The sequence below is a fragment of the Lycorma delicatula genome, chromosome 6, assembly GCF_047948215.1.
Source record: "Lycorma delicatula isolate Av1 chromosome 6, ASM4794821v1, whole genome shotgun sequence".
NCBI classification, from domain to species: Eukaryota; Metazoa; Arthropoda; class Insecta; order Hemiptera; family Fulgoridae; genus Lycorma; species Lycorma delicatula.
The window spans coordinates 40,280,593-40,299,475 of record NC_134460.1 but is presented as its reverse complement, the minus strand read 5'-3'; the positions used below and the strand labels follow the sequence as shown (position 1 = coordinate 40,299,475).

Here is an 18,883-nt window from a genome sequence, read left to right as displayed (position 1 = left end):
TTCATCACTAGCTTTCATATACTTTCTACATTCATCCATCAGCTGCAATATATCCTGATATCCAAGATTTCCTACCAGTTCTCTTTGTTCCACCTAAGTTCACTTCTGCTGATTTAAGAATTTCATTTTTAACATTCTCCCATTCTTCTATATTTTCTACCTGATCGTTTTTACTCAGACCTCTTGCGATGCCTTCCTCAAAAATCTCTTTTACCTCCTCCTCCTCAAGCTTCTCTAAATTCCACCGATTCATCGGACACCTTTTCTTCTGTTTTTAAACCCCAATCTACATTTCATTCTTACTAAATTATGGTCGCTATCAATGTCTGCTCCAGGATATGCTTTGCAGTCGAGTTGATTTCTAAATTTTTGTTTAACCATGATATAATCTATTTGATACCTTGCAGTATCACCAGGCATTTTCCATGTGTATATTCTTCTATTATGATTTTTAAATTGGGTGTTGGCAATTACTAAATTATACTTCGTGCAAAACTCAATAAGTCAGTCCACTTTTCATTCCTTTTGCCTACCTTGTATTCACCCACAATATTTCCTTCCTTGCGTTTTCCAATGCTTGCATTCCAATCTCCAGCTATTATTAAATTTTCATCCTCGTTTATGTGTTTAATTGCTCCGTCAATTTCTTAGTATACACAGTACCTCATCATCATCATCCTCATGGGCACTTGTAGGCATATAGATGTTAACAGTTCTTGGCTTAGGTTTTAATTTTATTCTTATTACAAAGATTCTATTGTTAAGCTTTTTACTCTACTCTCTTCCCTATCTTCTTGTTTATTATGAAACGTACTCCTGCCTGCCCTTTATTTGAAGATGTGTTAATTATTCTAAAATCCTGACCAAAAGTCGTTTTCCTCTTCCCACCAAACCTCACTAATTCCTACTACATCTACATTTAATTTCCCTCTTTAAATTTTCTAACCTACCAACCTTTTGTAGACTTCTAACATTCCATGCTCTAACTCTTAGAATGTTATTCTTTAATTTTCTGGTGACCTCTTTCTTAATAGTCCACACCCAGAGATCCGAACAGGGAATTAGTTTACCTCCAGAATATTTTACCAAGGAAGGTGCCTTCTTCTTTGTTACATGAAAGTGCAGAGAGCTACATTTTCTTAGAAAAAAACAGCTACATTTTCATGGAAAACTTGGTAGTTTTCCATTGCTTTCAGCTGTGCAGTATTCAGAAGATTGAGTGATATTGATATGGCCGTTTAAGTTCTTCTGACTGTGCCCTTAACAACTACTGAAAGAATTGCTGCCCTCTCTCAGGAATCATTCCTTAGTCTGGCTCTCAGCTGATAATACTCCGATATGGTTGCATCTTTGGTCCAACTACTCTATATCGCTGAGCACTCAAGCCTCCTCACCATCGGCAAGGTCTCATGATTTATAGAAGGAGATCTGATTATAAAGTTTATGAATTATATATATTTTTTCTTTAGCATTAAATAGTGGTTAGTAAAACTGTCATTGTCTTTTAGATTATTATCTATTATATTTATAGGTATGGATGCCTGTTATGTAAAAAAGATTTACTACTATTTAGTAATTTAATGTATCATAAAAAAAAAAATGTTGGTTATTTCTATTTACTGTGAATTTCTAGGATGTTCGCAGTGCAGCTGAAAAGGATTTTAGTTTTACTATCACGTACAGAGAGTTTAGTTCAGAAATGCTTCAAGAACTTATATCGCATTCATTATATTGCAGTCAGTATATAAAATATGATTGTTATAAAGCACCACTAGAACTGCATTCTGCAACATGGTTCATTTCAGCAGCACAAAATGGTACTGTTGATTATGTCGGAAATGTAAAAAGAGGATCTTGCCCTTGTGCAGGTATAATATTATTTGTTAATAATTCATTTATTTTAATAACTTTTCATTTTTAACATAACCCACTATTTTTATAATTGTATATGAGGTAGCTTCATAAAGTTTTCAGAATTGCCACCTTCTTTTGAAATCATGATAAGGAAATTATTGTTTCATGTGTTGCCAATGTTCACAAAGTGGCAATCAAGTCAGCATTGTGTTCTTCTTTCCTCTTCAACTACAACAGTACTGTGCATTTGTGTATTGTAACATTATTTGCAATTCAAATTTTGTCATTTGCTTCTAAATTACCTCACTTAAAAAAATTTGCTTAAAAAATTGTGTAGAGAAACAGAAATGAAAAAAGTTAATAAAAAGTGACACAAGCTTTTCCATGAGTGTTGCATTCGTCTTGATAATGACAATGTCAGTAGTCACAATGATTTTCTGCTAATAATGATTTAAACACTGAGTATGTTTGAAGTGATAAAAGGAAATTTATTGAGAGAATATTGTCGGGTGTTGAAATATAGTTACATATAGTAACTACATATGTATGTTAAATATAGTATGTTAAATATAGTTAGTTGAAATATATATACATTGCTGCAGTGTTCTCTACATTGAACTGAAAATATATTGTGTTTAGCAAGACATTATTCAAGTAATGCTAACTAAAAATAAGAAAGGACTCTGACTAGAGACCTTATCATTATGTAGATCTAAATAAATTTTTTTCGAACAATAAACTAGAAATCAAACCATGTTTATTTTGTATGATTTGTTAACAAATCATCAGTTGTCTGAATAATGAAAATTAATTCTTCTGCTTCAAAAATGAAAATTTTTGTTTTCTTCAAAAGGTAATGACTACCGTATATTCATTTCAAATGCCGAATTAAAAAGGAATATACATTGTGAACATTTCATCATCTATTGGAATACAGAGAATAGGAAATATCCTGAAAAAACAGAAAACAAACAATTGAAATTGTTTTCATAACAATACATCAGTGCATAATCCATGCTCAAGAAATAATTTGTACAGCACAGTGTAATGTCTCTGGATCATCCACTATACTCTTTGAACCTGGCACCACCTGATTTTTAGTAATTTCATGCTTAAAATTGACCTTTAAACGAAAGCAGTGCAAGTCAACGTCTTTGATGTAACAAAGAAGTTAAAGGTTTTTAAGAATAAAGTCCAGAATGTTTCCAAAGCATTTCTATAAGGAAAACCAGTGTAAAGGAAATGTAATATAAAATTGTTAATGCTCATATTTTAGTTAAAATACAGTAATCCCTCATGATATGAGGATATATATTATCTTATTTCAGTTATATGCATCTTATTTTTTCTACTTTATATCACTATAACAATATTTCACTAAATTAATGATTTCAACTTTATTAATCATGAATTTATTTTAATTATGGTTTAAGTATTTAAATAGAGTTCATGACTTTACTGTATTACACCATTTTCTTTCTGTTATTGACTAATTGTGCATGTTGGACAAAATTACAGCCTAATGTAATTAGACAATCAAGAAAGTTGTTGCCTGCTATAAAGAAATAGAACTGAAATTATGTCTTTCACATACAAAATGAAACGTAAAAAATATTTTCCAGATTGACTGTGAAGATCTGAAAGAAAAATATTGAAGATTGAGTAAGAGAATTAGATTATAAAATATAAGAACTATGATCAAGATAGAAGCAGTGAATAAATCTAATTCTATAATGTATTCTTATTCAAATTTTTTTTAGTGAGTCAGTTTCTGAATTAGACTATTTTTAGAATGAAGTTAGAAATTTAGAAGAGAGCTAGAAATATTTTATAGGGAAATAAATTTTCTAAGTAACAAGCAAAATTTATGAATTATTTTGAACATGTGGCAAAACATAAACTATATTATTCCTACTTTTGTTCAGTAAGAGTTTAAGGATTTTTTTCTTAATAGTGACAGCAAAAGTAAAATTGAATTAATAACTAAACATCAGACATAACCATAAGAACACTGTTACAATGTCTCATAAGGTCTCATAAAGAATAAAATCCTTTTAGTTTTTAATTGCCTTAGTGAGTGGTCTAAGAAAATAAGTAACACATTATTTCATAACTATCATTTCTTTGTTTCATAAATAAATCACGTAACAACTTCAAAAAAAAACTTATATATGTTAAAATGTATATTAAATTACTTGTATCTGAGATATACAAATTTTGTCTCCCTGTGTAGTTAAAAAATACGACCTCCCTTTGCAATATCATAGGTCCTTGCTTACTGCAATATTTCTCTGATAGTAAATTGTAGAAACACATCCCATTAAATTATTAAGGAATCATTACAAATGTATTAAAAAACTTTTTAACATTACCCTGAACATCTCGGTTATTAGTAAACATAATTAGTAATTTGTCATATATTACTGAGTAATCATTTCTTATATAATGATAGTACATATAACGTGTAATGGCCAAAGTATAAAATATGTATGGCATAGCAAATGAAATATGAAATTTAGTCTGAGAAGTAACACAAAAATTATTTTACAGTAGTTCCTCTCCACACAAGTATGCTGTAACACTATTCAGGACCTTTTTTTTATGGATATCCAGTACATTTCTTTGAGTTCCATTGAAATTGTTTCATGATATATCGTCTAATAAGAATAATTATTATTACTTCATCTGAAGATATTTATTGCTTATTGTTGGTATCTTACCAAATCTTTAATTTTGATTTATTACTTTCTAAATTGATTTTGTTTAGAAAACAGAACCTGTGTAAATCCAGATCTTTCTTGTAATTGTGATGTATCAGAGGCAAAATGGTTATCTGATGAAGGATACTATATTTCACCAAACAGTTTAGGAATAACTCAGATGGTTTTTCTTCAGCAGAAGGATTTAGAGGAAGATGCGCTTGGAAGAATTACACTTGGACCTTTGGAGTGTGTCGAAACTAGTGAGTTAATTTTAAAAACTAATTTTGCAAAATTAAATACAAAAAAAAAATACTAAAAGTTGATTTAAGTTTAGAGTATAATAAAAATCCATAAATTATTTTAATTACAATTTCAGGGTTTTCTAAAATCTTCTCTGTAGATAAAAAAACTTATAAAAAATATATTTAAATTACCCATTCTCAAAAATTAATTTTGTCATCCTTTTCCTTGATTACATAGTGCAGTTGTCACTGATTTAATTGGTAATAAAAAAAGTGACAAATTTTCCATAAAGTATATAATATACTAACAATTTACCAGATTGAATAAGGTTGTATTTGTGATTAATTACATCAGATGTACACTGTTTTGATTATAAAACAGCATTATCTTTGGTTTATTTATAATATTTATCTGATGCTACAATTATTCTTGAATAACTAATAATTTTTTACTAACAAGATGATACATCTCTGGTTGAACTGTTTATTATTATCAAACAGCTTTGAGACCACTTGTCAGAAAGTGTTTTTCAATTCTCAAGCAAAAGAATAGTTCAGAGTTCTTTAAAAGAAATATGCAATAATTTGGATTACTTTTTATTCTATACCTAATTTTAAAAACTTATATAAAAGTATTGTATGTAATTTTACACCAATAAAATAGTGTGTTTATTTATAAAAAAAAAAGCTTCTGCAGTTAAATCTGTAACTGAATTTGCATTTTTATAAATTTCCAGATTATCAACATCTTAATTCAAAAACATCCTATGGACTATTTTTTAAAAGTACTTTTCAACTTTTGATTCAACAGAATTTGTTAAGTGGAGTGATTCTATTTTATTGTTAAAAAATATATATTCTGCACATTTGATCTGGATTTTAAAGAACATTTCTAACATTTGATTTTGTGTAGTTTATTTCTGTGTCATTTTTTTAATAGTACTTTTGAAAATTTAAAACGTAAAACTGAAAAATTGGAGAAATTTTCAGATTTTTCAGCATTCTGAATATAAGTTTGAAAATGTTTTATGTTTACTCTTTAACTCTGCTCACTTTTTGGCAATATGTAATTTTTATTTGTGAGTGATCCTGTTACATAATGTTTTTCTTAATGTTTGGCTGGAAGTGATTACCTCACCTTAAAAATTATTCATAGTAATTTGAAATTTAATTTTCAAATCTTGGGTTATATTTGGTTAAAATATGCAAATACAATGTTCCTTTTGTTTCAGGTAGCTTCAAGAACTACGTTTTCATGGCTGCTATTTTTTTTTTCATCTTGATTTTTCCAAGAAACAGTTTTAATTTTATTTACCATGATGTTTATATCCAACCAAAATAAGTAACCCAAATCACCTGATCCCATTAAATTCGAATGAATGAATTTTTACTGTAAACTGGTTACACTAAAGTTAGTTTTTCTAATTATTATCTCGTTACATATCTCATAAACATAATGACTGTTTGATTTTATTTTCAGATACACAAAAGTATGTTGTGACATTTACCACTAGTCAATCTTATATTGAGGTACCAGGTTGGAGAAAGGGTGACATTGCTTTTAGTTTTCGAACTACTGGAGAGAAAGCAATTCTGTTGTATCAGCCACCTATTCGTCCACACCACCCTTCATTTATGGTTGCACTAACTAGTGGTCAGTAATTACATTAAATTTACAATGTTTAAAAAAATCAACAAGGTTTCTATTTCATGTTATATAAGATAAATAAATTAAAATAATTTATTTAGGAATAAAAATAAAGGTTTTTTTTTAAGAAAGGATTTACAAAATTGTATTACACTTGAGGTATTGTCACTTGCAAGAAAAAATATCTTGTTTAAAATGTAAACTGACGGAAAAAAAGATTTTGTCTTTTCAAGACAGATTTATCTCTTTTCATTAGCTGATGACAAAAGTGTAGCAATTTAGCGAAGTTTAGTTACAAATAAATATTAATTAAGTTAGAGTAAAATCATGGTATCTGAAAGAAGTACCCTGCAAAATCAAATTTTTTTGTTGAAATACATGTCTGGTATATCCATGGTCATAATAAAAAAAACTGATGCATAAAACAACTAGCAGTCTTTGGTTTTCTGAGAAAATAAAGTAATTCCTTATTAATTTTTATCAAAACATTTAAAATAATTTGTTTTATTGAACCAGGAATTGAATCCAAGATTGGTTGATCAAGAAGCAAGCATACTAATCACTATACAACAATAATGTCTGATATGTTGTTTGTCAGTGGTGTTGACTTGTTTTTAGAACATTTAGGCTGTTGTCAAAAGAAAAATTATAGCCATAATTGAAGTATATTAATAATTTATAGTGTATAATAATATATTGTAACATTGGTGACAACTAATAACAATAATAATTAGCCATGAGAGTGACCCATTATTTGCTTATCTGTACATTGGTCAATACTTATCTCAATTTTGCTACAAATATGACTAGAATTATAAAAGATGAAATTTTTTTCAACTCTCCGAACTACTCATTTTCAATAAATACTAATCCTAGACTGCCAAAATGATTCGGTATGTTTGTATTTTTGGGATTAAATTTAATACACTTCAGTGTCAAAACATTTCTTCCTGGTGAAAAATTTTAATCTAGACTTACAAAATTTTAATGATTTATTAATGACAAATAACACAGTATCTACTATTAAAGAAAATTAAATGACACAAGAATGTACAACTCTATACCAAAATAACAAATCTACCATGCTTTAAACAGTCAGCCACTTCATTAAACAAGAATAAACCTCAGTGTGTCTGAATCACATAACACAGTATTAGAATGAATTATTGTACACTACTGGCAGTAACATTGATGTAGGGCTTATGACAAATTTTTCTTTCCTATAATAGAGTTGGTAATCTTAATAAACAATAGCACACTGTATTATTGGACTCTTTAATGAATGAATTGCTTCTCTATTTAATATCTATTAATATATATCACTTCCTTTGGAAAAATAATTAATTTGTGATTTTTAAGAATAGGAAATTTTCAAATCATGTAAGTAAAAATCACCACTGATTTGTGCATCTTAAAAGTATGATTCAAATTTGTAAAAAAGATTGTTGAATACTATAAGTACTTTTCAAAGAATAATAAATTATCACAGTTTAATATTATATTTTATGTAATATTTATTTATAATTTTAATAATTTCTTTAAAATCAGAAAGTAATTTATTAAATACAGTATACAGCATATAGACATAAATTGTAGTTAAAGTTACACTTATAAGAGAAAACAATTCTGAATCTGAGGTGTAATCAAACACATATTGTCCAACAGTCCAGAAAAGAGATCATAACCAATATAGCTGCAATGACTGTTCAGGCTTATAATAGTTCCTGACACAGCACAGTATCTCCATGCGTCTTATCGCACAAAATTTTCGTAATCCATAAGTAGCTGTCTTCAATTTTAATATTGCCTCCATTCCTTCTTTATTTAGCCAGTAATCAATCCAATTTTTTTTTTCTATTCTTTATTCACTTTCACTGACCTTCTTTTTTCATTGAATTTCTTCCATGTTTCATTATTTCTACCTTTCGTCCCTGCTTTTTTTCAACCTACACCAAATCCTTATCTGAAATGTTTGGATTTTTTTTAAACCTTTTTAAGAAAAGTAATTTCTTGGTTTTATTACCAATGCTTGTAAGTATATAACATTTTTAAAAATTCAGTTATCCATAGTAGAAAGCTAAGTCCACCTAATCGATTTGAATGCTCTTTTATTAATGGCAATTTTATTTAATTTAAGATTAGTTTAAGCTTTCAGGTAATACAAATGAATGTTAACTTAAATGACTTTTTTTATAAATTTCAGATTTTCTGCTGACATTTAATTTTACACTCAACACAGGAAAACCTAGAGAACTTGAAATAAAATCACAACGCCGCCTCAACAGTGGTGAATGGCAAAAGATATGGATTGATTACAATAAGCACCATGTTCGTTTTATGATTAATACTGATTACCAAATGGTTGATTTACTTCCTGAAGAAGAATTTGGACCTTTTGAAGGCAGTATGTTTATTGGAGGTGCTACTGAGTGAGTGCACTATTAAAAAGAATTGTCATTTATATAAAAATGTATTCTGCATGATAAAAGATAAAAGAAGTAATGTTTATTTTAATTAATATTCTTTCACATCATGAAATTTTTTTAATTATAAAAATATCCTCACAAGAAACTATTAATGGTATAAAAATTATCAGTTAAGTCATTCAAAAGAAATTGTGAAATCAAAGCTATACATTCAGTACCCATTGCCAGAAGGCTCTCATCATTATATACTACTATTGTTATTATTTTATTAGCTTAATTTTATAAACACACTGAATTCTGTTGAGGTATTGGTAATATGTTATGGTAAAAAAAGCAGTCTCGATATAGTAAATTGCAGCTTTAGTCCTAGTCTTTTTGTTATTATAGTTGTGCGCTTTTTCGAACCAACTTTTATGACTTATAAGTAGAGGCGTTCTCATTTTTACCCTTTCAAACAACTTTAAAATATTCAGACTCCACTTGTAACTTTTTATGTATTTATTTTTTTTTTGGGAATTGTTAAATAAATACTGAAATTATAGAATGTTAATTCCCACGCTCTGATAAAGTTCCAATGTGTGTGACAGATCAGCAACCTACAGTCCAGTCAATGGGGGAAAAAAAGTAGATTTTTAAAGAAAATTAGAAGCGTTTAGAGAATAGCTAAATATTCTAAATATTGGCTTTGCAAAAAACAGCCATTTTTCGGCTTTTTTGCAGTAACTAATTAACGAAATTCGACGTTTTAACAATTTAAATTACAAGTACAGAAAATGCCTACAACGTTTATTTAGAACTTTTTCACCTAGGAAGATTACCTTGGTTTATAAAATTGAAAAACCGATTATCACCACCTCTGAATGGTCGCCGTTTTGTCCAGTCGCATATAAACAAGTTATACTTACCCTAATATACAGCTCCATGTAATTCCCTAAACTCTATTAATTTTTTAGCAAAAAGACCCCTATTGACTGGACTACTAGTCATTAAAACTTGAATGTGTAATAGAAAAATGTATATATATATATAAAATAAAATATAAAAATATATAATATAAAATGTAATATATAAAATAAAATATATATATATATTGATTTCTATTAGCCTTCCAATAGTGCAATTTATCTATAATTATTATTGGTGTAAAATGTTGGGAGATAGTGCTGTTTGATAGTATATCACAGCTGATTCTTCCATTCATAAAATAGCATAAAATGTTACACAAAGCATCACTACCTACACACCAATTATTCTCTCTTGTGTATCTTGTGAAATTACTTTTTATATCATGCACAAAACATGTGTCATTGTAGTCAATTCAACTGAACCAGTTAAATCTAGATTTAGATTCTACTGAACCAATTTAACTGGATATTTGAGACTCCAGTTAAATCTTCTCATAAACAAGAGGCTGAAGTTATTATACCAGAGTCAACAATGCATGATTATTAAAAAAGACTTGATTAGTGGAGGAAGGCTTTCAAACATAATTCCAGAGATGCTTCAGGTCAAGGAGGATGTGGAGATACATAGCTATGTGCATTCAGCTTGATAATGAGCACATAGATCTACTGGAAAAATAATTTATAAGCAAAAATGTAAATAAATATTCAAAATATATACTAAGTCCATAAAATGCATTTCCCCAGGGGTAAGCGAACTTCTCAGATATACTGTACACTGTTATGAAACAGATTAAATCCATTGGTGGTAACTAGTACACATAGTTATTTTACTGTCTTAATATGTATATCTATGCCAACAAAGAATTGACTAACTGTTTTGAATTGGCTAATTATCATAATTCTTTATGTTCTTTAGTCTCAGAATGATTGAGGCATTAATAAACTCTTATACTCAGAAACATCCTCTGTGTTTTTCTGCCGCATTGACTGGTACACGTGGAAATCTCTTACTTAGATTGAAGCATTTCATTCTACTTAAAAAGCAAAACTGGAAATAATTTTTGAAATAATTATTCAAAAAAGATAAAATAGTTTGTTATATGCCATTACCAATATATCATGAGATCTTAAGGTAATTCCAAAAAAAAAAAATATTTTCATCCAAAGAACTGCAGACATATGATGACCATTCATTAATTCTCCATGCAAATGACCATTTAAATAATTTTATACAATTATTTATAAATAATGGAAAATATGTTGTTGCTTTATTCAATTCTGGTGATTTAATTAAAAACATTTCTGTGAGGTATCCAGATATAGTGATATTTTTATATTTATATTTTATTTAATATTTAATTTTGTTTTATAAGTAAAAGATCAACTAGGTGAAAATTATGAATGAACTACTTTCTCATTATTGACTTTATCACTAAGCTAAAACATGTACTTTTCCATTTGCAGACTGAACCTACCAAAATGCATGTTAAATTCACTCCTACAATTGATACAGTAATTCTGTTCGCTAAAGAGACAAGCTTTTAAAATAAACTCAAATACTCTAGTAGTTAATACTGTTACTGTTAACTTTATTGCATACATTAGTGGAATGTTTTATGGAAAACGTTTGTAGTGTATTCTTCTATAACTAATTGTTTTCATAATTCTTTCTTAACTAGTTAAGAAAGAAGTTTTCTTTACTAGTTAGGAAAAAAAATGTTACTATAATTTTGGCTGTATTTTTTGGAATTTCTTTTAATATTACATAACATAAATATTGTATTTTTTTTATAATCAAAAACCAACTTGAACAACCCAAGTACAGAATTACAAAGTAAATGAAATGACACTTACCTTCTTTTTCTTTTCTTTATTCCAATAGCACTTTCACTATAGATGCTGTATAATGTTATAATTAATAATGCTATAATATAATATATAATAATTAATAATGCTATAATGCATTTGCTATATAATACTATAACACTATATATTTCGCTATAAAACATAAATATTGTCTGTTTATTTCAGAGATTTATTGGTTGAAAGATCTGTTCATCAAGGCTTAATTGGATGTTTTCGAGGTTTAGTAGTTAATGGTGAAATTTTGGATATTTACTCATACATGAGTGTCCATTTATCAGAGATTATAAAAGACTGTAAACCATCTTGTGATCCTAATCCATGTAAAAATGGTGCAAAATGTAAAGAATTATGGAGTACTTTTCAGTGTGTTTGTGATAATCCTTGGGCTTACATAGGAAAATATTGTGAAACAAGTCAGTATAATTGTTTATTTAATTTTTTTGTTAATTTTTTCTTTCATCTAACTTTTTTTTTAATAATTAATTATAATGTTTTATTGCGATTTTTATTTAAGACCCAACAAAAAATTTCAAATTAAAAAATACACTAACATTGTCTTTATGTGTGTGTCTGGGGGGGGGGGGAATAAATTTCACCATAAAATCAACAAATGTCAAATAATTACAACTTTTAAAAAGTTATATGCATTTCAAAGTTTCCAGACCACTCCAAAAAGTTAATTTGAAAAATGTGTAAAACTATATAAAATGAATTTTTTACATCTACATTGTATAATTTTTTTTTTTTTAACTAAAAAAAACCATAAATTAAAATACTACAATGTGAACTTGACAAATTTAAATTTAATGATATTTAATTTTAACTTATTTAATAAATATTTTGTGTACAGATTGTAGATTTCTGTTTTTTTTTTCCTTAGATATTAATGAGATTGGAATGACACTTGTTACTCCTGAATCATTTTTTAAAAAGAATTATTTATTTAATTCTTCTTCAGAAGAGAAAAATGCATTTAAAGGTCTTCTTAATGAAACCATTCTGATCAATTTAAGGACATATGATGACCATTCATTAATTCTCCATGCAAATGATCATTTAAATAATTTTATACAATTATTTATAAATAATGGAAAATATGTTATTGCTTTATTCAATTCTGGTGATGTAATTAAAAACATTTCTGTGAGGTATCCAGGTATAGTGATATTTTTATATTTATATATTATTTAATTTTTTTTATAAGTAAAAGATCAAAACCCTTAAAATTTTATTGTCATGTGACCCCTAAACACACTTTATTCTCTTCCATTCAGATGTTGGAAATGTACCTGTCACTGTATTTAAATATTCCATAATTCACTGTTCATGCTGTCGTCTTTAATATATTATTCAATTGTGCCGTAATATTTTAGCAAGAGTTAGAATTTTTAATCACACTATGTTTCATAAAAACTTAATAACATTTGTTCATTTCTTTTGACAGCTTGTTTATAAGAAGGTAGCTATTACTTCTATTTCTTATAAATTAAGTGATGTGAAATATCCAGTATTGCAAAAATCTAAGTATTTGGTAATATCCCCAATTATTATGCCTCAATATATCGGCTATTATAAAAGATCTATAGTCGAAAACTTGGTTTACATTCAGAGGAATTGCTTGGAAAATATAACTTTTAAAGAATTTAAAGAGTTAAACATTTCATTAAAAAATTAAAGGAAAAAAATTGATAGGAGTAGAGAGAAAAGGAAATTGTTAAAACATACACAATAAAGATGTTAAATTAGTAAAAGAAACTAAAAAATTTTTAAGTATGAGTAGGACAGATGTGGAAAAAATTTGAGGACTAAGATTTATTCTACAAATAAGATCAGCTAAAGACAAGAAATTTACTAAAAATAATGTAGGGCTTTTGAAGAATTGTTCCATCAATCTTTTCTTCATAAAGTACAGTTATATAATGTAACACTCTGAAAGCTTTATTGATATTATAAACCATCCATCCATACTTTATCATGGTACATTGAGGAATGATTCATCTATATTTATTTAAGACTAACAGACCCAACAATACTTCGCTGCTGCTAGATTTGAATATATATATATATATATATATGTATATATATATATATATATTTAGATTATATGAACACAATTGAAAGTTTGATAAAACATTAACAAAGTGAATATTATGGAATTTCACAAAATTTAACCTTTCCTTTTCCCCCTTTCGCTGGTTTCATTTCCCAATTTCCCCCTACTCCTGTTCCCTTTACTCTTTTCCTTTTTTTCTCCTTTCCCCTTTCCATTTCCTTTTCCCTTCCCTTTCATCCTTTTTCCCCATCCATAAATCGGTCCAGTAGTTTTTTAGTCTGTAGCAAACAAACATATCGGAAACATTAAAATGGAATCGTAAAATATTTAGTATAGTGTGTGTTGCTTTTACATCCAGCAGAGAACACTGTTTTTCAAAAAAGGATGTTTTACCTGTCACATGTGTGATGACATCTTAGGTACATAAAAACACGTGCATATTCGAATGCAACATTGTGTCAAAATTTCAAAGCAATCATTGAAGAACTTTCAGAAATTTAAGATTTTAAACAAATGAACATTTACATTTTTATTTATATAGATTGGAACAATTTTGTAACTTGACCAATCCATTATTCTCTTCTTCTAGTTGTTGTTAACCCATTTACAACAACTGACAAGTATCACTGATGAGAATTCAAATGAGTTCTATGGAATATTGGAAAAAATCTCATTTGTAACTGTAAGTGCACTTCTACTTTGTGAAATTCAACTCAGTAGTTTTTATAGTTCCAAATGCTGTTCCTAGATGTTATATAAAGTATAAAAATGATATATTAGTTTTCTTAATAATAATTTTGATTAAGCATAAATTATAATTTTTATTAGATAATTTAAATATTATAATTTTGTATTTAATTGTTAATAGAAAAATAACAATTTTAAAACTGGTCTATAAAATAATTTGCTTTAACTGTTTTAATAGAGAACATGTTAGTAAGTTAATGTACTTTACATATTTTACTATCTTTTTTTTTATTATGAGTGTACTAGGACTGTTTTTTTTTATGAGTGTTTTTGTACATTGCAATTGTTTTACTCTGTGTTTAATAAAATGTATCCAAGAAAGTTGTTTTATCATAAATATACGAGAGTTATTCAATAATTAAAGGAACAAATGGCAACAGTAGAAAAATTAATTAATAGAACTAACTGAAACTGTCTGACATTCAACTTGGAACCCCGGACATAGAAAATATCAGCTATTCAAAAAGAATTTCCATTTTTACAATCTCTTTCATTTATTTCAAAATTTTGACTCTGCTTGAAATATATATCATGAAAGAACAGTATGCTGTGATAAAACTTTTATTTTCTGAAGTTGTGAAGCCTGCTAAAATTCATTAACAAATGTTCATACCTTAATTCATAAGGTGGAAACTGTATTAACCGTGCAAATTTTTATAATTGAATCAAACAGTTTAAATTGGGCAGAATAACTGTCATCAGTATCATCATTGTGGAAGATGAGCAGGCGTTTTGTCTGATACTTTGCAAAATTGCATTAATGATTGTAAGGATAAATGCACATTTTCGGAAATTGCTAAAATCTGTAATGTATCGGTACTGTCTATTCCATATTCATTGATTATCTCAATTACCACAAAACGTGTTCAAGATGGTTCCAAGACTGTTGACCTAAAATGACAAACACACTTGAATTTACATTTGTTCTGAACTTAAACAATCATTTTTAGCAGAAGGTAAAAACCATCAAATCACCTTTTGTGATTGTCTTTTGGCAAATCATATAACTTGTAATGAAATTTGGATTCATTATTTTGAGCTTGAATCCAAATGTCAGATAATGGAATAGAAACATCCAATTGCACCCACCAAGAAAAAATTCAAGACCTATGTGTGCATCAGCCAGTAAAGTGATATTTTGGGATTATAAAGGCCCAATTTATTAAGATTATTTGGAAGAACAACGTACAATCAAAAATGGTTCTACTGTGACATAGTAAAAAATAAAGTAAAGCCCACAATAAAGAGGAAACATCCTCTTTCTCTTTTAATGAGCATAATTCATCTGCATGATAATGCCTGACTCCACAATGCACAAAAGATTAGGAAAGGTATTCAGAAGTTAAATTAGGAGAAATTAAAAGTTAAATTACACCTCCTAATTTATCTTACAGTGTCAATCTCGCACCCAATTTTTTTGTTCTTCTCAGCAGATTTTTATGTAGCACCAATTTCAGCAACAATGATTGGATCGAGATGCAGTATAAGGTGAACAGTTATTTACTACTAAAATAAAAAAGCTCACAGAAAGGTGCAACAAGTGCATAAATGTAGACATGAATTATCTGTAAAAGTAGAAAAGTATGTTTAAAAGTAGAAAAAATATCTGTCTACAGTCATTTGTCTCTTTAATTATTGAACAACCCTCATACCTATTAGAAAAGGCAATCTTTCCAATTCAAAATTAATTAGTGCAAGGAATAAGTAAGAATTAGAATTAGTACATCATAAATGTTGGAAAAAACTGTGGCATAAAATTATATTATATTAAAGAAAAACTTAAAACAATTATATTATGAATTATTTCAAATTGAAAAGAAAAATTATTCTGACAGATATTAATAATGGAATGGAAATTAACACCAGCTCCTGAATCTAGTGTATGCAAAATGTTGGACTAAGAGGAAAAGTTACTTGAAAGATATGAACATTTGATTTGTGACTTTAACTCCTGCTTAGTCAATTGAAGAGTTAGGAATTATGTGTATAAAAAAAAGATTGGCTTTAACAGTTTGAAAACGTTTTGTAGAAAAAAGGTTTGTGTTATGAATGTTGATTATTTTGTAGTCTGAAGTGTTTGAATTATTTCTCCCTTTGTATACATTAAGTTCACAGTTTACTTTGTTATAGGTTTAAATAGTGGAAAATCTGTACAAGTAGCTTTAGTTCGGAAACCAGATGAGACTATTCTTCATGTTAATGAAAGAAACAACTCTGTTATTGCTAATATTTCTCTTTTAACAGAATACTCTAATAAACCATGGAATAACTCTGAAAAAGGTATCTGAATTTTTATCAGTTTTATGTAATGAATTTTTTTATTTTAAGAATTATTTTTATAATCAAAACCCAATTAACTGTGGAAGTTGTGTTATATTTGTAATTCTGATTTTTAGCCAGATTTTAATCATGACCTTAAAAACATTAACCTTAAAAATAAAATCTTCTTAATCATGATTTTTTTTTATTTTATTTTTTTTTTTAATTCATAATTTTGATTTTTAGCTAAAGAATCATGACCTAGATTAACCTTAAAATCAAAATCTTTTTCTTGAATTTTTTTAATTTGATTTTTTTTTAAGTGATATAAATTAATCAATGAGCGAGTTGTATGTGATCCATTAAATAAGTTGTATATGATCCATTTAATAATCCAATGTATACCTTTTGCAGATTTGTTTTGATGGAACATCTAGACAGCTGCTATTTTGCTCATACAAAGTGTTTAAGTAAAATTGTGTTACATTCTAGGCTCTGTTGTTCAGGATGTGCATTGTTAATTACAACTGAACACAAACTGTGGCTGGTAGAAATGTGTATTATAAAATATTTTGATATTCATTTATCTTCTTTTCTACTTCAAAGATAGCCTACACATTCATCTTCTTACAGGTGTTCCAAATTCCAAATTCAATAGTGGTTGCACAAGACAATTGGCTTATTTGTTGCCAAGATATTGTAATTTGTTTATGTAAAAAGACTCTTCAGGCAACTGTAATTATTTTGGCTTTAAAGAACTTTTTCGTGTCCATTTCAAGTGCAATCTTTTTTTCTTAAAGACTTGTACTTTCAAATGGTGAAAATTTTAGACCAAAAGTTAATGTAAAGCTTGTTTAAAATTCTTTGAAAAAATGAGCAGAAAACAGAGTTTGCTTGCACAGTAATCATGGAAGAGGAAGCAGTTTGCTGCACTTGTGCATGAATACAGCTGAATTCATAACTTCAAATTGGCGGAGTGCAAAAAATTAGCTCTATCTGTGCGAATTTCGAACAGAAGACCACTTCTGAGGTAGTTCGAAAAAATAATAACTGTCGTGCTATCAGTTTATACATATTATTTCAGATATGATCGGCTTTTATGTACTTACCACATTCTTCTAACATTTAAAACAACAAAAATAGTAAAATGTTTTTTGTAATAATTTTTGACGTTCCAAAAAATGGCCATTTTAAAATTTTTTGGCTTTTTTTTGCAATAACTAAGAAAATTCAGCATTTAATGGCTTAAATTATAGGTACTGCAAATGCCCGTAACTTTTATTCAGAACCTTTTTGCCTAAGAAGTTTACCGTGACTTCCAAAATTTAAAAACTGATTTTCATCGCCTTTACGAGTAAACAGCCACCATTTTGTCCAGTCACATATAAACAAGTTTATACTTACCCTAATCTACAACCCCATGTACTTTCTTAAACTCTACTAATTTTCTTCAAAAATCGTACTTTATTTCCCCCATTGACTGGACTGATAGGAGTGTAAGCTAACAATGAAAATTAGTGAACTAAAATGACAACATAAGATTTGGTAAATTATGATCAAATTATTTATTAATATCAATGTCTAACTTATATTAGTGTGTAATGTGAGTTTTTTATTATAAAATATTGCAGAGGTTTTAGCTCCGCAACGTCCACCAGCACCACCTACTGAGTATTTTCAAGTGAATTTAGGAGGTTATGATCCTGAAAATTTATTGAGTGCAGATGAAAATTCACGACCATTGGAAGGTTATGTTGGTTGTATTCAAGGGTTGAAAATTGGGGATCATCTTATTGATCTTCCTAGTCACATTGCTGCAGCAAGTAAAGAAGGTAATTTTAATACCGTTTTTATTCTATTTTTTCTGTAAAAGCTATTCAAAAGGAATTATAGACAGCAATCTGCTTCTTCTGATCACAAAGATAAAACCAAAGTTCACCAATAAAAACAACAGTAAGTTGTGAGTTTTGTAAGTTTTACAGTTTAATTATAAGTAACATGAAAGTGATTCATGAATAGAGGAAAAATTCTTTTTAAAAATAACCTGTTAAATTATTAAATTCATCCATGTTCAATTTATTTCAAAACATTGGATTTTAGACTCATGTTTTATCAATTAAAAGTATGAATAGTTACTGGTGATGATACAAAAAAATTTTTCACTACTCATACAAAATTATA

General features: G+C 27.9%; 1 protein-coding gene across 5 annotated transcripts in view; it reads left to right on the top strand.

The window, feature by feature from the left end:
- The window catches only part of axo (axotactin), a 235,087-nt gene that overhangs the window by 146,150 nt on the left and 70,054 nt on the right, over window positions 1-18,883 (top strand). For all 5 annotated transcript variants that reach the window (XR_012756891.1, XM_075369761.1, XM_075369760.1 and 2 more), the window contains 8 exons: window positions 1,634-1,868; window positions 4,622-4,816; window positions 6,279-6,452; window positions 8,650-8,875; window positions 11,809-12,056; window positions 12,524-12,799; window positions 16,574-16,723; window positions 18,334-18,534. Coding sequence is in view for 4 of the 5 variants with exons in the window: in XM_075369761.1 (XP_075225876.1) it covers window positions 1,634-1,868; window positions 4,622-4,816; window positions 6,279-6,452; window positions 8,650-8,875; window positions 11,809-12,056; window positions 12,524-12,799; window positions 16,574-16,723; window positions 18,334-18,534 (1,705 nt within the window). In the remaining variant the exon portion in view is untranslated. The remainder of the gene's footprint in view (window positions 1-1,633; window positions 1,869-4,621; window positions 4,817-6,278; window positions 6,453-8,649; window positions 8,876-11,808; window positions 12,057-12,523; window positions 12,800-16,573; window positions 16,724-18,333; window positions 18,535-18,883) is intronic.